The sequence below is a fragment of the Brettanomyces bruxellensis genome, chromosome 8 (genome assembly GCF_011074885.1).
Source record: "Brettanomyces bruxellensis chromosome 8, complete sequence".
Lineage (NCBI taxonomy): Eukaryota > Fungi > Ascomycota > Pichiomycetes > Pichiales > Pichiaceae > Brettanomyces > Brettanomyces bruxellensis.
Window position 1 is genome coordinate 1,701,434 of NC_054689.1, and position 22,489 is coordinate 1,723,922.

Sequence of the window (22,489 nt, forward strand, 5' to 3'; positions counted from 1 at the left end):
TATATAGCAATCCATATAAATAGATATAATTCAAGTATGAAATTGATTAGCAAAGTTAATATCCGTATATTTTGAATGCAACATCATTTAAGTGATTTTGGTGTCATGATTCCTGTTCTAGTATAAGCTTGTACCATCTATAGTAGCATGGAATGATACCGTCGCTCAAATTTAAATGTATAAAGTACTCTCCCAAATTTAACTTGTCACCCGGTTTAATTCTTACCAGGACATTTTGAAAGCTTATAAGACCAATAATACTTGTGTCTGTGAGCCTTGCTATATGAAATGTTGAACTAATTGAGTGAACCTCTTCAATAGTGCTAATAGTTATACTGCTGTCCCGCTCATCCATTTTCCTTATTGGTTGATCGTAATTCAGTACAGCATTCATCGTACTGATCTTACTCAGTTGATCGCTTAGTTGTCTTGTGAATGGACCATTATAAACTCTCTCTAGCTGCCTGACGCTTCCTTTAGGAAGATGGAATGAATTTGTAACTTTGGTCAGCTTGTTTTCCGACGTGTGTTCATATGCAGTTATATCGTGATATGATCTGATTTTTGTAAAATTATCGTTTACACGTGAAATTGAACTGTTATGGGATCCCTCTGACAGACTCTTGAATAATCTTTCTAATTTTGTGTTGTTATTTCCTGTCACTTTTCTTGGTCTCTTTTTGAAGAGACTTTTGGTGATGGATGAAACGGTTTTTCCTTCTACTGAGTTTATAAAAAGTCTTGTCTTATCGGCAAGTGGTGTTCTCTTCTGTTTCATTCTAACACATTACTTGTGACAATTGCGGCCATCAATAAGGTATATTAGTTTATACAAAATATATCTAAAAGCAACACAAATTCTGAGTATCAACTTGTTTCCATTTAGTAAATAGTGAACAATAAAAAGAATAAAATAAAAAATAAAATAAAATAAAAATGACATAGAAGATACTTCAAATAAAACAAAAAGGTACAATTAGCTTATCAATGTAGTTAGAGTACATATTGAAAATATTCAATCTATGATACAAAAAGCCTACTACCAGAGCTTAATATCTGTCGTTATATCTGTTGTTATGGTGATCTCCGTATTCATTTTCCCTATTTGGATAGGAACTTTCATGATTTGAATAATCATTTCTGTACCTATTTCCAGCATAGTCTCCCCTTCCTCTACCTCTACCACTGTTACCATAACTTCTCCTCTGATTATATCCACCTCTACCATAGCCTTGGTTGTATCCATTGTTGTATTGTTCGTTCGCATTTCCATGTGGATTATAACCATAGTTATAGTTTCCCTGATTGTATCCCCTATTCCCGTATTGATTGTTATAGCCACTATTATACCCACTTGTCTGCGAATTGTAATTCCCAAATCCGTTTTGATTTCCAAAGCCCAGATTTTGTGGCCCACCAGAGTAACGGTTAAATTGCTGTGTTTGCTGATAACGATCTGAATTATACTTGTACATATCGAGATAGCTTTTGTAACCTCCAACACGATTGCTATACTCTGTCTTGCCATATGGGCCAACATATTGACTATAGTCAATATTTGTAGGAACTTCGAAATGATTACCCCTATAAAATCTGTTATGGCTGTGTCTAACATTGTCCTTGTCCTGTTCCGTTAAAATCAATAAATGAGAAATATATCCATTTAAAAGCATTGATTTTCCTTTAGCCTTAGGTGGCATTCTGTAGCTTAACTCCATGTAAGAATTGTTAGGCACATCCACATATTGCTCGGTATTTACTCCCGCAGTAGCCTTGAGTGGAAATTTTCTCTCGCCCTTTGGATCAAACTCTTGGCATGGCATCACTTTGCCAGATAATCCGGCTTCTCTACCATGAAATTGCAAAACCGGTCCATCCACATTTGTGTTATTTTCATTTTTGTCGGTATAAAGTGTCTTAAACCATTTGAAATGAGCATTATCACGACCAATCAACAAAATTTCATGCTTCAATGTATTTCTTTCAACTTCTTCTGGTGTCAGACTCCCATATTTCGATCTCACAGCTTTGAGAAGCCTTTTTTCGTCAATAAATGGAAGCAGAGATATTCCTTGCCAAGACATTTTGGCTCCATTCATATCCACCTGAAACTCTTTAGGATAGAAATCAATAATTTCAGAATCTTCATCGCACATCAAAGGTCCAAAAACATCCGGAAGGTTGTGCTTAGAAGCTGCTGGAAGCACACTCATCAATTGCTCAAAAGGTTTAAATGGCTCTCCTCTTTCAAATGTAACATCAATATCCGTTAAATTTTTAAAGTCCAAGGCGAACGGAGCATAATGGAATGGATAATACCAATTCCAGGAAGGGCAACCCTGATAGTAATATAATAACACCCATGAAATACCTTCAACATATCCCTCGACCATATTTCTGCGAATTTGCTCCAATTGTTCCTCATCTTGAGTGTGAAATTTTGCCTGATAATATCTCTTTCTAAATCCTGGTTCCCACATTCTGATCACATCGTCATTATTATCGACTAATGCTCCCGAAGTGGATTCCTCTGTATCCGAACTGAATGCAGAATCGGTATTCCTTTTCCTGGAGTCATCTGTCGTAGAAGCATCAATTGGCTCACTACTGCTATAATTTTTGGTCTCAGCATCATCCTTCTGTGTTAAATTTGCATTCGCAATATTTTGTCTCAAGATGTCGGCAACACTTTGATTTGCCGAATTAGCCTTAGATATTGTGTTTATGTTCTGAACAATTTCGTTATTGGACATTTTCAAACCGCCTGACATTTTACCTGTGTTTAAATTGGTCAAAGTCATGTTTTGTGAAGGCATAATCGGTGCATTATCTTTGCCCTTAGAAACAGTTTTAAGAAGTTCGTTCTTTATTAAGCTTCTTTGGTCCTTTTCAATTTTTCTTCTCTTGTAATTATCCTCCCTACGCCTATCTTTCTCATGCTTCTTGTACAAAATAGTATCTTCCATACGTCCAAGCTCCTCCAGCAATGCTTCAACCCCAGCAAGATCAAGCTGCCCATCACAAGTAATATATCCCTTTAGTCTTGGCATAATTCGTTTCCAAATAGAGACTAGAGTGTCAATGCTACTATCCCTGACATCAAGGCAAGGTAAATGTGGTAAAAAATCATTACCACAAAAGAAGCACATGAACACCCAATCATCGATCGCTCTTTCCAAGTCAAACTTGAACGATAGCCTTGGGATGGAAAGCTCAACAGCTAAATACTCTCTTAAAATACCTATGTGAAGCCAAATAAAGGGTTTTTTCTTGTCAATAAGTTCAATCTGGTTACGTGTCTGTTGATCAATTCCAAACTGATCCATATTCCTCAACTTTCTTTGAAGCTGATCCTTAGCGTAAACATCCTCTCTGAGAACACGGAAATGAGGCTCATGAGTGGCTAATGATAAGAAGATAAGGTCAGCATCCAAACCATAAATACAATGAGTGGTATTCGGATTATATTCTGGATCTGATCGTTGTGATCTAATAAAATTCATAATTTTGTGTTCACCTTCCCCTGGAACTGAAGAATCACTGATTATGACTTGGAGTTTACTCCAACCAGGATCATTAGCAAGTTTATATGCAACCCAAAATCTCAGCGATTCAGCAAGAATATCCATAAATGGAGTTCCTGGTGTAATAGCATTAGAATCCCATGTCTTCTTGTGTCTAATACTCTCGTCAATCACTTCACCTCTGCCCTCCATCTCTTCCATCTTTCTTTCTCTCTCCTCATTTGATATCTCTGCATCTCTAGCAGATCTAAATCTTCTGGATCTTTGCTGATTCATCTTTGCTCTGGGAGCAACGCCATCCACTGCTATCATTAGAAGCTTCCTGGGACGAGCCATATTAAGTACACGATTCGTATACTCGAACACTGCAAGCATCATTTCATCTTCGGATTCAGGGGCCGGTTTGTTTTCAGGATGAGAACATGGATGAACAATACCGTTCATATCCAAGTAAAGGTTATCAAGTTCACCGTTCGGATTTGGGGCTGAATAATCAAGTGGTTGTTCAATTCCCCCAACAATAACTGGATCGTCCTCAATAACAGGAGATATGATCTTTGGATACTTTCGAGATAGCCATCTGAAAAGTGACGGGACACCCATTTTTTCTGCACTTTATTCTTTCCTCCTTATTCCTGGTAATAATCAGGTTAATAGGATTCAGGTTATTATATTTAAAAGAGATTCAGCAAAAGAAATAAATGCATATATGTATCTGAAAACGGCTGAAATCCCAACGGTGAAGTTTTTTTAATTCGCTCACAATTATTCTCACTTTTTTCCCCGAGCTGTTTATTTTTGCACTTTGGGTCTACTGGGATTTGTAGATTTCCCTCCGATATGTTGATTTGCTACCAATCAAATTCCTGTATATGGTTGGCTACGGAGCCTTTATCTGAGTACATTGTTCTTATGTTTGTCAATATTAAATTGTTGTCGTCAGTAAATTATGATTGCGCATACCAAGTACGAATGCTTTCATTTGGTAAATTAAGGTCTCCTCGATTTCATAAGAAAGATGCCAAACATGATGACAAGTTTATACATGATTATTCGGTTCTTCCATATATGATCCAGTATAGAGTCCCTACAGATTCTGAGTTGAAAGCAGGGCCCCAACCATATGCAAATCCTATAAAATTCATTTTTGAAAAAGGAGGAGTCGAGTCATTTGACTGGTCCGAAAACCGACTTAGGTTCAATCGTTTTCCCTTAATTGATAGCAATATATTGGCCAAAAGATCAAAGAGACCCAGAAATGTTAAGATTTTGACATCAGACTTTATCGAGGATTCACTTTACAACCCAAATTATGGTTACTTTTCTCGGGAGGTTGTTATTTTTCAGCCAGGTAAACCGTTCAATTACCCTGAACTTAAAGATAGGGAGGATTTTATGAATCAATGGCTGCATGCTTACAAGAAATATGATGATCGGAAGCGTGCTACGTTCTCCCAGGGGAAAAGGAAAGATAGTACTGATAAAATTCGAATGTCTTCTCAAAGCAAGAAAATAACGGGAAGTGAAAACTCAACGTCTCTTGAAAATCCGTCTTTGCAATTATGGCATACTCCAACAGAACTTTTTCAGCCTTACTATGGTCAGGCATTGGCTAAATATATTTTGGCAAATTATAAGATGAATAGTTTTCCATACGGTGATTTGATTATTTATGAAGTTGGTGCTGGTAATGGAACTTTAATGTTAAACGTTTTGGATTATTTAGAACAACATGAGCCAGAAGTTTACAGAAGGACAAAATACAAAATTATTGAAATATCGACAAAATTGTTCGTCAAGCAGCATTCTCGTATAACGAGACATATGGACAAAGTGGAAATTATAAATAAAAATGTATTGGATTGGGACGAAGTTGTTGATGAGCCATGCTTTGTCCTTGCTTTGGAAGTGTTTGACAATCTATCACATGATGTCATTAGATATGACATTAGCGATAACAAGCCATATCAAGGTTACGTATTAATTGATGAGCATAATGATTTTCGGGAATTTTACTCACCCGAGTTGGAACCGTTTACTGCAAAATTTTTAAGATGCAGAGAAAACAGTGATACACCAATATCCCAAATTCCAGATCACCCTGTTAATCAATTGAAATTTGTGAAAAAACTGAAGAATACCTTCGATCCATTGAGAAATGGGTTATCCGATCCTGAATATGTTCCAACAAGATTATACAAATTCTTTGAAATTCTAAAGACGTATTTTCCTAATCATCAACTTTTGGCCTCCGACTTTTCTAGCCTTGATAAAACTATCAAAGGTTATAATGCTCCAGTTGTTCAGACAATGTTACGAAATAATATGGTCAATACAGATTCATATATGTGCGATCAGGGATTCTTTGACATCATGTTTCCCACTGATTTTGAAGTTATGTCAAGTATATATAAGGAAGTCACAGGAAAGGTGTGTAACACCTGTACCCATGAAGATTTTCTGAGAACATGGGGAGATGTTGATGCAACAACAACAAAATCTGGAGAGAATCCAATGTTGGAATTATATTCTAATGCATCGTTTATTTATAGCTAAGCTTATTTATCTGGCTGATTTTTCTTTTCATTATTCTGTACATAATTATTTATTGTCCATGTGACTCATATCACGTGTTCTGATTTTGCGTAAATGTTTTTTTTTTTGCTTTTTTTCTCGAAAACCTTTCCATTAGGTTCGCCACACATCCTCTTAGTTCTAGATTAATCTGGAAAGCCCGCGCAGTGAATGAAATTCTAGATCCGATCTGATATTTTCCACGAGAAGTTTCCCGAAGATTCTTTACCAAATGAGGTAGTGGCAATAAAATTCAGGATTATTGGTATTTAAACCGAAGAATTTGTTCTCTATCTATAATTTTTAGTTCCACTCTCTCAAACTCATATACCAATAGAAAAGCCAACAACAGTATTATTACAAATCATCAAAACAAAATAGCTTTGCAAAAATGTTCGTTTTTACCCCTTATGTCCCTACAGGATCTTGTGTCTTCCAAGTTCCTTCTAGTTATCGTCGTTATGAGTTACATGAGCAATTAATGAAAAGGGAAAATGAGTTGAATAAGCCAATTCTTCAAACAACTGAAGATGAACAAAATTATTATCTTCTAATGGAAAAAAGGAATATGAGTTCGTGTTGCTTTGATATCCGTCCTTTCACAAGTTACGAGATTCAGGTTTCAGATGGCTCTCTCATGATCACATCTGAAGCTGATAGCTACACTGAAACTCTTGAGCTTCCAGAAGATGCAAGCAATCATTTTAGTTATAAACTTATGGATGAAGGATACACTTTGTTGATTTCTATACCAAAGATGAAGCGCCTCCCTTTTTTAACACGGCCAACTTGCCTTGAACAAAGTTCAAACAATTCTTCATCAGCTTCTTCACTTGATGGCACACCAAAAAATTCAAAGACACCTGTTGCAATAAATGTCACAAAAAGCGAACCATTGGCTTCTCATGATTATGATATAAAGGTTAATGTTTATCATGGAAGAAAGGATGGCCCAGAGGAAAGCAGGAATAAGTCGGAGATCGATAATTTAGTTAATTCTGATAAAGCAAAAACGAAAGAATTACAGAATGATAGCACTAATATTAAGAATAAATCTGAAATAGAGCCTATTGGTCACAAATCTGGAAGTTCCAATACCATTAATATTCCAGTTACATTCTCATCTTCAAGTGATGGCCAACAAGATGTTGAAATGGCCGAGGAAGACGATAACATTTCAGAGAACGCAGAAAATGATTTTTCTAATGATGGAATAACTACTAATGGTGATAATTCAGGCATAGGCAATGGCGGAAGTACAGAAAAGGATAAAGATAACAGATCATTGCTCAAGAATTATGAAACAATAAAAAGAAAAACTGTTTTCGAGCCGGATATGATTCAAAAATCCCATGATAACCAAGAAAAAATGGAGGATGCCGTTAGTAAAGACAATAAGCCTTACAATTTAAACAAAGAAATAGCTCAAAATGTGGCAGTCAGAAGGCCTAGATCACCAATCCTCGAAAACGTTGTTGATGAGGAGTTCATGTGAATAAGCTTGGAGCAGGCCTTCATTTGTGATGCACCACTTTTTTTCAATATAAAACGAAAAAAAGAAAATAATAAATATAAACATAATATATTATAAATTAAGAAGCAGTTAGTAAACTCCATGAAGCTTTCGTATTGTAGCGCTAATGAATTAAATGTAGTTCGGTATATATATATATTGGGGTATCTGTACGCACTGATATTTTAAATCATAATTTCTTGTAATGAGAGTTGGAATTTTAGTTTGCGTTAGCTAGAAGCAATGTCATAATCAATCCTTCTATTTCCAGAAGGAATACCGGGCATCACAAGATTATCAAACACAACCCGAATATTATGAACAGTGTTTTCAGATGTCACTGACGATACCACAGAATCAGACCTGGACTTCCCCTTCCCAGATGATGAAAGAGGTGTCAAATATTGGGGCTGGTTTTGACTTTCGTTAACATCTGGCAGCCTTTTCGGTATATTATTACTTATAACTTTCTTTTCTTCTGGTTCAACTATTATGCATGTATTTTCTTTTTTCTTTGTGTCTGGAAGCCGATATAATTTCCGATATAGATCTGTATCCGATTTAGGCTTTTTTATTGATCCTTGACAGTGTAGTATTCTCCTGTAGTTCCGTTCTTTTCCTTGCTGCTGACTGTCTACCTCAACTGACCCTTGAACAGAGGCTTTCCTTATCATAATTCGCTCGGATCCACTATGATACAGATTACAGCCCCGTAAACTCTTAGAATTTTCAAATGTTGAACTTCTACCTATTAGTGTCCGGCTACTATCCGTAGACGTCTTCCTAGGCATTATGTTGCTGTATCCCCTGAATGGAGATAATGACCTTTTCCTTAGTATTTTCAATGCTCCTTTTTTATGATGTGGTTTTTCCTTGTTCTTTTTAGGTGTCTCTAAGGATTTTATTGATTGAGGAGTACAATCTGTGTTGCAAGTTTGTACATGATTGTCATCGTAAGTAAACCTTTTCCTCAATTTCGTTAGGAGCCCAAATGATATCCAGTCCATTATATCGTGCATCTCCCTAATATAGATATACATATCCAGTAATGCGCTCGCTGTCTTAACTATGTAGGTGAAAATTTGAATGTTGGCTGGCTTTTTTTACGTTAAACTATTGATTTTTAGTTTAGGTTATGAAGGGTTTAAAAGAAAATGAGTTTTATTTAGTCTTGCAGTAAATATGAATAGCTCAACCATGTATCATACGAGAGGATATGATATTAATTATATATATATATATATATATATAGATCATGCGTAAGTGAATCTTTTGTCATTTATGCATTATATTTCTTCTTCGGAAAATGCTCGGTTATAGACAGAAATCTTAAAAATAATACAGATATTTTCTAAATCCCGAAAATTTAGGACCCTATGTATCAAGTCTCGGCCGGACTTTAAATTTTTTCTCCTTGTTCGGTATTCGCGAAAACCAGCAAGCAACCAAGACCAAAGTGGATAGAGAAGATTCCAGCCTTACAAACCTAAAAGGTTAAATTATCCCCACTATTTGCCATCTTTCTTCTAAAGTACCTGATTTTGAATTACATCACCACTGAAACAATAATCATAATTGATGTGGCCGGTGATAAGTTTTTCAGTGTGGATTCTCAAGAGAAAGCATAAGTATGGGATCAATATATGAAGTCGGGTATCGGGATTTCACATCACAATGGTCCGGAATTGCATTTCTCCGTGCTGTTTTCGGTCAGAAAAAAATAAAAAACCTTTTTCCCCGTTTTTCCTTATGTTTCTTTTTGTCTCGATAATATGTTTTGTGTACTACAATGCTACAAAAATGATCGCTAAACTGAATATTCTCATTAGATCTTAATCGATTAAGTTTATTACAAAATTGCTTTCCTTGAGTATGACAATGGATGAGACATCTGTTCGAAACTGAACTCATTTTTTGAATTTGTGTTCTGAAAATCTGTTCTGTATGAAATTGGGTATTTCATTCGTTCATTCTTGTCATCTTTTGCGGTGGAGAAAAGCACAGTTTGTGATCTAACAATTTTAGATTGGTTACTTAATATGTTACTGTTCGTTCTAGTAGGAGGAAGAGACAAAAATCCACCAGCCATTTTTTGTCTTCCATAAGTCATTCGCATTTTATTGTATTCCTGTTTATTTGTTGGAATCGAAACTGCTGAAGGTATGGATTCAACGTCGGAAATACTTTCTTGGTCAAATGACGATGAATGACCATGCATTGATAAACTATCTTCTGAATCAGATGAATCGGTCGAATCGGTCGAATCGGTGTCAAGATTCATCGAAGAAACAGTCCCAGGTGATATATATCTTGACAGAAAGTCCTGCTTTGCCATTGTCGATCCAGTATTCTTCCTTTGTAGTTCAGCATTATGTAGATCAATATTCATTTGGATCCTCTTGCTGATAGCTGTTTTGAGATAATGGTCCCACAACGGAAGTATCGTAGAAAGCTTTTCTTTTCTCTTTTTTTCATCTGCTGTGTCATTATCATTGTCAACACTTGATTTATTTGATTGTATCTCACCATGAGAGTTAAATACGATCGTCCTATCTCTCGTAAGTTGCACTGTACTCTGTGGGATATTTATATTCATGTCGTTGGTGATTTGGTAGGGAGCTAGCAGCTTAGAGTTTTCTTCAGGGAGAGTATCTTTTTGAGCAGTTGGTAAAAGATCGAAACTTTTTAGGGAAGTTTCCTTGAATTTGGAATTTGCATACATGTTAGAAACGGTGCCACGTTGGTTTCTTGGTTTGCCGGATCTAAATTTCACACTATTCTTGTGTCGAATCACTCTCCAACCAGAGTATAGTCTTGCTTTTAACTTTCGAAGAAACTGTTTAATGTGAGCAGATAGCCAGCCAACTTTCCTTTTTATTGCATTCGAACGTTTAAGTTGAGACGGAGCCCTTGTGGTACTTTTGTTTGTGCTATGGCGTCTTCTCTGCGATATTTTCTTTTCAATGGTTTTTGGCTGATGATTCACCTTTGTATAGGTGTAAGTTGGCTTGTAACTTAAAGCTCTTCTACTGTAACGCCTTGTCTCACTATGTCCTCTCTGAATCTCCTTGGTTGTGCTTTTCTCTTTTTGTAGATTACTGCTACTCCTGTTTTCACTGGTAGAAAATGTTGTAGGTTCCTCTATTACTTTGGATAATCTGTTTCTTTGCATCTTTTCCAGGTATGGGTTAAAGGGTCTTTCCTCGTTTAACCTCATTGAACCAGACCTCGAGTGCAATTCATGAGATTCTGGCCGTTGAAAATTCCGATCATAGACTGATGAGCCGTGCTCTGAGATATTACCACTGTAAGTGCTGCTCGAACGACTAAAAGTGTTTAACTCGTTATCTGAGTTTCCAGTTGGTGGCGTCAAATTACATGAGTGTACATTTCCTGTAAAAGCTGTTGCAGCTGAGTTCTGGTTTGGTCTCGAATGGAGTTCAATAATACTTCCATTATGGCGAAATTCAGATCTTGGGATTCCAAATCTCCTTGCAGATTCTTTGGATAATTCTCGTTTGATTGAAGTACGATCTTGCTTGCTAGAAATCTTCATGGAATTTCTGGGTTTCAAGCCTTGCTCTTGTTCTTTGGGAAAAGAAGGTATCTTTTTCAAGGGAACAGTCTTAATCACGACCGAAATAATGCTGTTGTTATCACTGTCACTTATGGATTCATTGCTAATGTTATTTTTTTCGTTTAATTTGGAACGTAAACTGTTGTTTGAGGAGTAATTCATTGAATCAGTTTTTGAGTTATTGAATGAAGAACTCATGTCCTTGTCAAAGCAAATCATATTTATTTACCATAAATAAATTAGACCTTGCACATTGAATGTTAACTGTTAACTAAGAACAAACGCTATTTAGATGAAACAGTAGAAGTTTGCAAAAGGTAAATTTAACCTGCCCTATAAATGTTACTTGAAAATATTCATGGGTAAAAATTCAACGATTTCGAGGATTTGTTGAAATTGTAGATGGCTGGATAGATATTACTCGATTTGGTTTTTTTTTTTTGCTTTCAAATAAACTTTGAGAAAAGTGGCTGGACTCTACCCTATAATAAACATATTTAGAACGTCTTATAATCCTTATCCTTTATAAGGTGTATATATTAAATGATTTGTATACATTTTGATACATACATTTTTTTATTTTAATTGGATAACCCTATAATGAAACATAATATTTTATTCCCGGAATTAAATTTTTTGAATTATTTGGTATCGTGTGCCTAAAATAAATGAATGTTATCAATTCATTTTGAATCAATAAGACGAATATTTATAATATATCACAACTAATTGATAATTCCCTATTTAGAAACTTAGAGATAACATAAATAAAAAGAATACATGTTGCGTATATAATAAACATAAATAAGGCCCGTTTTAGTCATAAACAATAAATCCTCACATTACCATAACTTTGTTTCAACTTATGTGTAGTTAAATATAATTTTTGTGACCGATATTATCGTAATGTAAACCTAAGAATCTAAAGAAGTACAATGGTGTGCTTAGACATTGATTAGAAATTTTCAAAAAAAGGTCCCCTGTACTGGCGAATATTCATAGTGCCTTTAAATCTTATTGGTTATCTTTTTCTTACAAACGTAAAAGCACAAACTCCGAGACGTCTTACAGACACATATTCAAAGAAGAAAGAACAAATTATAATCAGAATAAGTAACTATAGTTGATCAAAAAAAAAATGTGTAATCAAAAGATGTGAATGGGATAAAAAACAATAGGATTTTCTTAGTTTGATTGTCTTATTAAAGCTCTTCCATTTTAATTTGAATCAATTCTCACACTTCTTCCACCATTACTAGCAAATTAGGAAATTCGATCTAATAAACATCAAAAATTTAAAGCTGAATGTGTTCAATCAGTTTATTAGAAGCCTAACTATTAGATTCTATCAGAGTGGTTCAATTCTGAATTACCTTTCGATCTAGTTGAGGATTTGGTTACTTTTTCAGGGAATAGTTACAATTATCATGTTGTCTTACAACATGTGTATTGTTCCATAAGGATTAAGGATTTTGGACGCTTTATTTCAATTGTGATTTTTACAAGATGTTTTAAGTTACCAAAGTTAGCATGGTATTACATACAAATGTCTTTTAATTTATATCAAATTAGTCAAATGTTCGACATTTACTATGCTATTTATCGTTGATGTGTTGAAGGATACAAATATGGACTGCAATTTGTTCGTAAATTCATTCCACAAAAAGATATATAAAATTAAACATCTAAAAATTTTGAAAGGCAAAAAATCCACTATTGTAAAGGTCTCAAGAAAAGTATTATAGGCATTGAAACAGAAGCTTTTCCCTTTATCATTTCACCTCTGGTTTCATTCATTCTCTAATCGTTGCTCCTTAGCCTTACAAAGATACTAATTGGTAATGTTCATCCAACTGGGTTCTCCCTTATGACCAAGAAACTACATTTCAGGTGCCTAGAGTAAACAAGTTTATTGTTCCCGAAGAAAAAATAGAAAACAAAAGTTATGTGCTCTTTCATTTGATATTCTTTTCTTTTTAATATTTTTCGATCAATTTTGAACAATTGTTGACCTATAATAACAGAGTAATACAAATTAATATTGTCCAAAACACGTAAATACGGTATGAGAGAACGAATTATCGCACAGCATGTGTGACATTGTTATAATAGCATCCTTTTCTTTAGTACAAACTAACACATAATGTAATACCAGTTCATATTATGCACTTACTTCCTCATTTCGGCAATAAACATTTAACCTACTAGAGTGCTAACTCTTACAAAAATTTACATTTCCAAATTCATTTTGTTTTTTGTACAAGGAGATGGAAAGAGTGAAATATTTATGTTGATGATCTTATTGAACATCCAACAACTCTCTTCATATCTTAATGGACGTAAAACTTATGCTGTAATTAAAATGTTTTAACGTCGAATAAGAAATATCATCAAATTAATTAAAAATTTGGAGTATATTGCGACCAAAAATTCTCAATTAGACCAGTATAAATATACAAACAAAAATACCAATGAATAGTATGCGTGATTGATCAAGCAATCCAAAACCAAATTCTTTCCAAGAAATTTCTAGGTTTCTTTGGCACATAACTCTCTTGCTCTTCCTCAATTTCTTTCAAACCAGTAATGCAATCAATTTCTTCTGATGGAGCCCATAATCTCCAATTTTTAGTACATATTGCATGCCCAACATAAAGAATAAACACAATAGGAATAGTAATGTAAGCGGCAACAAAATCGGAACCGTTGAAATCAAAAAAGACAGCATAACCATTAGTAAAAGTAATAATCGTAAAGAATATTATGCAAGCATAGGCGCCAACAATTTGTAATGGAGGTCTGAATGTGACTCTGTCATCAAGATTATGATACTTCAGAGCTTTTCTGTAACGAAGATAAGTGATACTGATAATGATCCAAGAGATGAAGCCGGAAACAGTTGAAATGTTTGAAAGCCATGTAAATGCCACAGTTGAAGAATTTGAAACGGTTAAAAACGCTAGTAAACTGATGGCACCACAAACACTGACACATAGATATGGAACACCCCAACGATTGCACCTAGTAAAAACCTTAGGCACGGAACCTCTCACAGCCATCGAATGAAGATTTCTGGAAGCACCGTAAAGGAAGGAATTTCCAGCAGAAAATGCAGATGTAAGAATACATGCATTGATCAAACTTCCTAACTGTATTCCACTGTTTTCAATACCAATAACGAATGGAGAAGCTGCAGCACCTGACTTGCCCTGATTAATTGCTAGCATAAGACGATCACTGTTGTATGGAACAATGACACCAATCACCAATGCACCACAAATGTAGAAGAAGATAAGCCTGTAGATAAATCTGTTAGTTGCCTTAGGTAAGTTTTGTCTAGGATGCTCCGCTTCCGCAGCACAACAGGTAATCAACTCTGGGGAAAGGACGAATGCAAAAGCCGATTTAATAATAGATGTCCAAACAGAAAGGAACCTTCCAGTGGCACCACCGGTAAGATGTTCGGCAAAGGCACCTGGATCCTTCCAGTAATGAAAGCCTAAAACGTGATGTTGGGCAGGACCGCCTCCAAAAAATATAACAATACCAAGAATGATTAAACCGACAATTGTCAAAATTTTGATAAATGCGATCCAGAATTCGGTTTCTCCAAAATACTTCACTGCACACATATTAAGAACCACAATGAGCACCCAAAAAACACTTATGAATATGGCTGGGTTGATATCGGTCCAATAGTCTATAATGAAAGAAGCAGCAGAAATTTCTGCAGGTGAAAGCAATGCCTGTGCGTAGACCAAATTCAAACCTGCAGCGAATGCTAGGGATCTGTTACCAGTAAATCTGGCACACAAGGCAAATGGTGTCGATCTTCCTGGAAGAGGCAAGAATGTCACCATTTCAGCCAACTGATTCATGACTGACCACACAAAACCACATAAAATCACATAACCTATTAAAAGGGGAGCAGGACCAGCCGTTGCCAAAGCGGCACCACTTCCAACAAATAAACCAGTACCAATAGCACCTCCAAGAGAGATAAGCTGGACATGACGACTTGATAAGCCTCGCCTTAATCCACCCTTCTGCTCAATCATGCTATCGCAGTAGCTGCTCTGATTTGATGTAGTCCTTTCATCCTCCTCGGCTATATTGTACTCAATTTCCACGTTCTTCCCACTTTTCGTCTGTGCGATCTGCCTAACAGGATCTGACGACTCGGATGATGATTCCCCAGCTTTTTCCATTTTGTGTGGTATATTTCAGCTGATGATGCACTTTTTCAATCTTTAAAATTTTTGAACTTGGAAAATACTTCGCGGAAGAAATCTTATCTATATGTGTAAACCGACTGCAAACGATTACAACAACTACGGCGTAAATATATCTTACGTAAATGGAAATCAGGAACTTAAATAAAGTCCGAAGATAATTCTGAAGATAACTAACTATCTTCAGTTTTTAATTAAAATCTTTGATCAAAGATATAACCATAAAATCAGACGGATTATGAGTTTCGCCGCTTGCATCATCAATTTCGAAATCGCTAGCGTACTTCCTATTGACCCCCTCGGTCATTTTTTTCATTGTTCTATGGCTTTTTTTTTTCTTGCATTATATTTCTCAACACCTAGACGTGAGATTTTCCAGACAGAATTTACTTTTCGTTATCTATTGCTTGCTTTCTTCCCCCTATTCTGAATCAAAGAACAATCAGAAGCAATCCATACAAAAAAAAGAAAGTGTCAATTCCCCGAATTAATTAGATTTACTGGTTTAAATGGTCAAATACCCCACCTTCAGTGTATACTTTTCATCGAAGTTGTCCTTTTTCCGAAGGAAACATGCGGGCTTTATTTCAAGTACGCCCTATTAAAGGGTATTGTTTCTACAACCATATACGAAAAACAGAGTGAAAAAGTGTCAGCGCTTAAGTCAAAAATGTTCTCGGTTTGCAAAATTTTGAGGTGTTATTGTTCTAAACAGAAAATTAACAACGCGGAAATCTGATTCCAGCGAGTGAGGTCATTCGCTAATAGCGACGGCTTTGAGAGGATCTCAAGATAGTGTGTAACGCAATTTCCGTATTTCCCGAAATAGTTAAGCGCACCCCAAAAAAATTCAAGAAATTTTGACACTTCGGCGCGGCAATCTTCAAATAAATTCATTTCGAAAACGGCGTTGCGTTATAAACCCAGTAGAAGAAATTTTAGAAGATAAATCCACTTCTCATCCAATGAAAATCATTTATGATATGCAACACGATACATCTATCATCTTGATGGCTGCAATATAGATTAATAGATAAACAAGCCACAATAGACCTTAACACATATACTTCTTAAATCTATGATAAGCAAACTTTAATTTTTTAAACCAAAAATATTATTATACTTGATATACAATTGTGAATGGAACTATAATCAGGAGAAAAGTAACAAGTACGGCAGAAAGAAGAAAATAAAAGATAAAATAGAAGAACTACATTATTCCACAAACGCACACAGTTTCTAGCTCCTTTCCTATTCTCTCAATAGTTCCCATCAAAATATATTATACACCACCACTCCAATCATTGGACCATCTCGACATTATTAATTCACTCAAAATACTTTGGCTCATCAAAAACATGGTAATGGTGTCCTCTAACACCATCTCCGTAAAACTTCTGTGGATACCTCATATCAGCTGGGACATCTTCCTCATCAATTCTACTCTGAGAATATGCCTCATCATAAGTCTCACCAGGCTCTGGAATTATGAACTTACCTGATTGGATTTCAGTATCGGTGATAGTTCCACGACTAACTCTGGCATAGCCTGTCCGGTGAAGCTTTTTGTATAATATGTACTCACACCAACGATCATCGTCAGAAGGATCAATATCATGCATACCAGACTTTTCACTGACGAATGTGTTATAGTTGCCTTCCAAAGGTTTAGTGACTAGATAACTCATTAAAATCATTGGCTTGTCACTTGAACCCATAACCTCAGCAAGTTTATTGCTTTGCAAACGACGGTCTTCAACATCCTCTTCTTGTCCAGAATGGAAAACAACAACATCAACGGGTTCACCATAACAATCCAATGTAGCATGAATGGCGCAAGCCAATTCACCAACAGGAGATGGCATTAAGTAATGCGTCGAATTCAAAATTGGGAATTTAGAGAAGAGAGCACAACCCCATGTGTTTTTGTTTGGACCTGGACCATAATCAGTGTACATATTTAAGTCTTCTGCAATTCTTTCTGTTAAATCTCTGTTGCCCATGACAACTCTCTCAGTATCAGATTCTAGGAGGCCAAATACATCAACTTCAAGATCCTTCATTGCATCTCTCATTCTGGTTTGAGATGCCCACATGTCATTATCAAGACCAAAGTGAATAGTCCATATACCAGCAGTGAGGAGTCTTGATTCTGGATGATATGGCTTAGGCTTCTCGACAGGCAATCTCTGCACTGCAATAATTCCGGAGAGAACAGCAAATAACAAGCAAACATTACCCAACTTCTTAATGACGGAAGCTTTAACGCGGTAGTTTACTCCAGAACCTGTAGATGAATATCCGAAGACTAAACCTAAGAGAAGAACAACAGATGCACCTAAAACGATATCACTTCTTTCTCTCATATATGGTCCAAGAGGCACAAAAGCGTATGCGACAGTCCAAACGTGCATTAATGTCAGAATCAATGCAACAATAAACGAGCAGAAAAAGAGACTTCCTGCTCTGTGAGCCCACTTAGATGCTTGCAAAAACACAGTTGGAACCAATGAGCATATCCAGAAAACGTAAAGCATACCACCGATGTAACCAGTCCAGTGAGGGAACATATACAAAACAATTGCACCAACAACACCAAGCACGGTTGTCAAATTGACAGCTCTTCTACTTGAATACACGAGACCAGCAATGACACCTGCACACATCACACAAAGCGAAATGGCACCATGTGGAGCTGGCGTTGGACCTCTAACTGGATATCCAGTCCAAGTCCAGCGAATAATCGTGGATGTGTCCGTGAGCAAATGCGATATTGAGAATATAAGGGAACCAAATCCAAGGAACGTGAAGATGAAACATGGTCTTTTAGTGGACAATTCCTCAGAGTGCTTTGTTGATGGAGTAGTAGGAACCTTTGTTAGCAAAGCACCAAGAAGTCCGACCACCAAACCTGTCTTGTTCCAACCTCCAGTCTTTGCATTCATAATTGGCCATATTGGGTTTTCGGTCCAAAATGCAAACTTACAAAGGGCAGATAAAATCAAACCAAGTGTAAACGTTGATGCATACGTCTTGGTTGACTCGATGTTATTGAGACGACCATAAGCAGAGATCTCAACTACTAATGCAATACATCCAAAGGCACAACCAATACCGATTAGTAGCAATCTTGATGCAGGATCCACAACTAAGTATGATCCAATACCGAATAGACAACAAAGTACTCTTGCAATTTGTGGCTTGTAAGTGAATAACCTCTGAACGCCAGGAATACACAAGAGAATTGGTGACAAAGTAGAGGCAGCGGTTGCCTCATAGCCTGAAATACCCATATGCCATAGTGGGAAATACCAGATACACAAGTAGAGTGAGGAGTAAACCGTCCAGAATATGAAAGAATTAATTACATCAGCAATACTGTGCTTGAAAGTAATCAATTGAGTGCCCTTTGGAGAAAGGGATTCGGACTTCTGCTCAACGGGAGTCTCTTTCTTGATATTCTGTTGGAGCAACTTAACATTGAAGTTCGTAGCAAAATAAGAATCGTCCTTCTTGGAAGGCCTGACTTCAATATACAAATCTTTGAAATCCTGGATGGACCACGAATCAAAAATGATGTCCCATATAATAAGAGACCACTCGAAATATGCGTAACGTGAATAAGCACCAGGAACAATCTTCACTTTATGTTGAATGTAAAGGTAAATCAAAGGAACCAATGTTCCGAAAAATGCAAATGCAGTATACTTTCTGCGCCGGCGAAGACTGGATCTTGGAGGGGTAAGTAAAGTAACTGCAGTATCCCATGGAATTGTTAAGACAATGTAAGAAATCATACAGAAATCATGGAAACTATGGTCATCTGTAGAAGTGATATACACCCAACCTCCGCACGAAACAGTCCTTAGAATTCCTGTAAAAAGTCCTAACTTTGGAAGTATAGAATGTGCTCTATAAAGTCTAACGTAATCTGTGAATAGAAGCAAAAATCTCGGACCTGAAGTTAAAGCGATCAAAATTTGGAAAACCGATCTCTCTGGATACCTATCACCAATTGTGGCAGAGACACTAGGAAACCATTCATCAGGATAACCATAATGCTCATTTCGAACGATCTTCAGATAGTGGAGAGAACAACCCACTGCTAGAGCAACTACAAAAGCACTCACAGAACAAACTGTGTGAGCGATTGCAATCACCTGTGCATTAACGCGAAGTAGAGGAGTAGAAGACATTATGTCCCAACCTTCTTCTTGAATATACTATAGCGAACAAAACGTTAGCGCAAATGATAGATGCTAGATCTACTATACAGAGAGTAACGAGAACATACTGAGGATATTCAAAAGATGAAATAAAACTAATACTTAAGGTTGAACAAAAATAACCCGAATTTTAAATTAAAAAAAAAAAATCGATTATAAATAAGAACAATGGTTAAATAATAGACTCGGTTGAGATGGAAAGGGAAGGAAAAAAGGGGAAAAATCAATGGAAAAAGAGGTCAATAGTAAACATGGCAGAATAAAGTAGGACAAATTTTACTTATGGGAACACCAGATTGCTGAAATATTGTCGGGGTTAGAGTACAGATAAACAAAAGTCTGAAGCTAAAAAAAAATTCAATATGGATATTTAAACAATTGGGGAGACATCCTATATAATGAGGTGGGCCAGTTTACCTAAATGGGAAATATAATGTCGGCAATTGAGTGGGTTGGCTGCTTAGGCTCCGGCGTGCAACCGAACTGTATAGGGACCAAAGGAGATTAAGTACGCACTACATGAAACAGCATAACTAAAGTCACACAAGAACTACTTCCGGAAATATCTCTGAAGGATATTTGGTTGGAAAAGTTAACCCTACAAAATTTGTGGCACAAGAATAAACTAAAAGGCGGTTGGTATATTGTATTTCTCTATTAGTATTAGCGGATGTACTTCGGTATCGAACTTTGATGTCCGATTTTTTTCTTCCGTATTAAAACTTTTTTTGCCTGCAGTCAACGGAACAATAGCAGAAATTTGAAAGCATAAACATCCTAACACCTTAAAGAATGGTGGATTTACATCTTTTTTTATATCCGGCACTCTAGCATTTTGAAGTGGGGAGAAAATACGCTCAAAAATAAAATTGACTGGACGTACCAACGAATCGTAGTTTTTAGTTATATTGGCAAATACTTTTAAGCATTTTGGGTATCAGTTAACGAAAACGAAAACATGACAGGTACGTTGTACTCGATAATCAAAAATGTTTCTTTCCCATGACTAATTAAAATATACTAACCAAACATATCACACTGAATTTAGCTGGAAGACCAAAGTTTGAGCATGCACCCGAGGTGTCCTTTGATGAAATTGACTACAAAAATCCAAATGAATTGAAAGCTGCAAGAGAGTCAATGCTTAAGGAGCAGTTTGTGAGGGTGGAGATGCTAAAAATTGTTAGAAAAGCTTTGGAAACATGTTTCCAGGTTAACGGACCCAACAATTACGAAGAGTGCAGAAACTTAGCGGACAAATATTTAGATATGCTTCCAGACCATAGAGCACAGGGATATTCAGGATACCAGAGAAATGATCCTTCAAAATAAGGAAACTTTTTCGATATGATGTTTGATGCGATTATAACTTTACAGCTGTTATTATAATCACTATTTATTTATTTATTTTCATATTATTTGGGAGATATGGGAGGCGAGCTTTTTTATTATTATGAACAGGCAATTGTCTGGTCAATACACTTTCACAAAATAATGCTATTACCTATTTAAAGAATGAGATATCTTATACTTTCACCGACAAGTAAGGGAGTGTAGAAAGAAAACATAAATGCGGAAGACTAAATATGTTTGCAAGTCTTCTAGACGCAGCACCTTTTTGGTGATGTATATCCATATAAAGGCTTTACAGCTTTATATTGGAATAGAAAGTAGCCAACTCCCGCACCTATCATACATGAGATGAATATATAGCCGTTGAAATACATGAATAGGAGCATAATCACGTGAAGGACACTCCACTCTATTGTACTTAAAACGCAGCTGAGGGTATGATCTAGATATGACTGGTATATGTATATCTTATTTCCTTCTAAGACAAAATGGTCATTGCTTATACAATTCAACCAATTGTGCCTTAAAACTTGTAAAAACGGATTAGCCAAATCATCCATTAGAGCAGTTCGACCGATATTCATTTGAATGAAAGGCTTGGCTCTGCTCTTCAGTGTTTTGCAAGAACTAATTTTAACTCTGGCGGCAGACAATCTCAATTTGGCACACTCATTCTTATATTCATGCATGAACCTTCTAAGCCAATTTAAGGCTAGTAAAAGAGCAAAAACACCAACACAAGAACCATCAAATTTTGCTTTGGTTGTAGTTTTCCATTTATTTGAGATGAAGCAAACATCATCGGTGTACCAGTTCCAAAGCATGCTCATTGTACATGACATACTCATTCCACTCATTGAACTGGAGCTAGCCATACCACTCATACCTCCCATATTCATTGAAGAATGCATGCCATTTGAGGTACTCATTGACATACCTTGCATACCAGTCATTGAAGACATTGAAGACATCATCGTACTGACAGTTGTAGTTGCAGCCATTGTATTAGCACTAGATACGGTACTTATCATACCTATGGTGCTCATTCCAGAAATATCTGCCATGTGATTATTAAATAGGTTGCTTCTACTTGAATATCTATCCCGAAAGAACTGGGCACTCGAAGACTGCTTTGAGACGATAAATTGAAAACGAAAGGGTACTCAATTCAACCAAAAGATTCAAATAGAAGCGTACAAACATTTTGATATATGTGTAAAGTTGGTACACTTAATGTAAAATATAAATCGTCAAGATTAACATTGACAAATTAAATCTCTCCATAATCGATAATGGATCCTCAGGAAGAAACTTATTCAATTAGAGATCCCTGTAAAAAAAATTCCTTAAGTAGGAAAATATTTGCTCATGAGTCCCTCAAATAAATTTAGACATACGATCTGAACAAATTTTCAATACTATATTATCAAATGGCTTCTTTTGAAAATAAGATCATCATTGTTAAATTTAAAATGATCTTTTTTAAAACA

The 22,489-nt window shown here is 36.0% G+C and overlaps 10 protein-coding genes across 10 annotated transcripts; 3 read left to right on the plus strand and 7 right to left on the minus strand.

The window, feature by feature from the left end:
• Nucleotides 1–103: 103 nt before the first annotated feature.
• Nucleotides 104–778, minus strand: BRETT_000950 (uncharacterized protein; the record flags this gene model as incomplete). The annotated part of the gene is made up of 1 exon (XM_041279508.1): nt 104–778. One exon carries the CDS (start codon nt 776–778, stop codon nt 104–106), a length of 675 nt encoding a protein of 224 aa, XP_041137722.1.
• A 271-nt stretch (nt 779–1,049) lies between these two features.
• On the minus strand, nt 1,050–4,127 carry BRETT_000951 (uncharacterized protein; the record flags this gene model as incomplete). Its single annotated transcript, XM_041279509.1, has 1 exon — nt 1,050–4,127. One exon carries the CDS (start codon nt 4,125–4,127, stop codon nt 1,050–1,052), a length of 3,078 nt encoding a protein of 1,025 aa, XP_041137723.1.
• A 369-nt stretch (nt 4,128–4,496) lies between these two features.
• On the plus strand, nt 4,497–6,080 carry BRETT_000952 (uncharacterized protein; the record flags this gene model as incomplete). The annotated part of the gene is made up of 1 exon (XM_041279510.1): nt 4,497–6,080. One exon carries the CDS (start codon nt 4,497–4,499, stop codon nt 6,078–6,080), a length of 1,584 nt encoding a protein of 527 aa, XP_041137724.1.
• A 409-nt stretch (nt 6,081–6,489) lies between these two features.
• On the plus strand, nt 6,490–7,593 carry BRETT_000953 (uncharacterized protein; the record flags this gene model as incomplete). The annotated part of the gene is made up of 1 exon (XM_041279511.1): nt 6,490–7,593. One exon carries the CDS (start codon nt 6,490–6,492, stop codon nt 7,591–7,593), a length of 1,104 nt encoding a protein of 367 aa, XP_041137725.1.
• Nucleotides 7,594–7,841: 248 nt separating this feature from the next.
• BRETT_000954 (uncharacterized protein) lies at nt 7,842–8,618 on the minus strand (the record flags this gene model as incomplete). Its single annotated transcript, XM_041279512.1, has 1 exon — nt 7,842–8,618. The coding sequence occupies one exon, from the start codon at nt 8,616–8,618 to the stop codon at nt 7,842–7,844; it is 777 nt and encodes a 258-aa protein (XP_041137726.1).
• Nucleotides 8,619–9,460: 842 nt separating this feature from the next.
• On the minus strand, nt 9,461–11,407 carry BRETT_000955 (uncharacterized protein; the record flags this gene model as incomplete). The annotated part of the gene is made up of 1 exon (XM_041279513.1): nt 9,461–11,407. One exon carries the CDS (start codon nt 11,405–11,407, stop codon nt 9,461–9,463), a length of 1,947 nt encoding a protein of 648 aa, XP_041137727.1.
• Nucleotides 11,408–13,680: 2,273 nt separating this feature from the next.
• On the minus strand, nt 13,681–15,396 carry BRETT_000956 (uncharacterized protein; the record flags this gene model as incomplete). The annotated part of the gene is made up of 1 exon (XM_041279514.1): nt 13,681–15,396. The coding sequence occupies one exon, from the start codon at nt 15,394–15,396 to the stop codon at nt 13,681–13,683; it is 1,716 nt and encodes a 571-aa protein (XP_041137728.1).
• Nucleotides 15,397–16,748: 1,352 nt separating this feature from the next.
• Nucleotides 16,749–19,616, minus strand: BRETT_000957 (uncharacterized protein; the record flags this gene model as incomplete). Its single annotated transcript, XM_041279515.1, has 1 exon — nt 16,749–19,616. The coding sequence occupies one exon, from the start codon at nt 19,614–19,616 to the stop codon at nt 16,749–16,751; it is 2,868 nt and encodes a 955-aa protein (XP_041137729.1).
• Nucleotides 19,617–20,079: 463 nt separating this feature from the next.
• Nucleotides 20,080–20,978, plus strand: BRETT_000958 (uncharacterized protein; the record flags this gene model as incomplete). The annotated part of the gene is made up of 3 exons (XM_041279516.1): nt 20,080–20,131; nt 20,588–20,611; nt 20,695–20,978. The coding sequence occupies 3 exons, from the start codon at nt 20,080–20,082 to the stop codon at nt 20,976–20,978; spliced, it is 360 nt and encodes a 119-aa protein (XP_041137730.1).
• Nucleotides 20,979–21,247: 269 nt separating this feature from the next.
• Nucleotides 21,248–22,063, minus strand: BRETT_000959 (uncharacterized protein; the record flags this gene model as incomplete). The annotated part of the gene is made up of 1 exon (XM_041279517.1): nt 21,248–22,063. The coding sequence occupies one exon, from the start codon at nt 22,061–22,063 to the stop codon at nt 21,248–21,250; it is 816 nt and encodes a 271-aa protein (XP_041137731.1).
• Between the last annotated feature and the right edge of the window lie 426 nt (nt 22,064–22,489).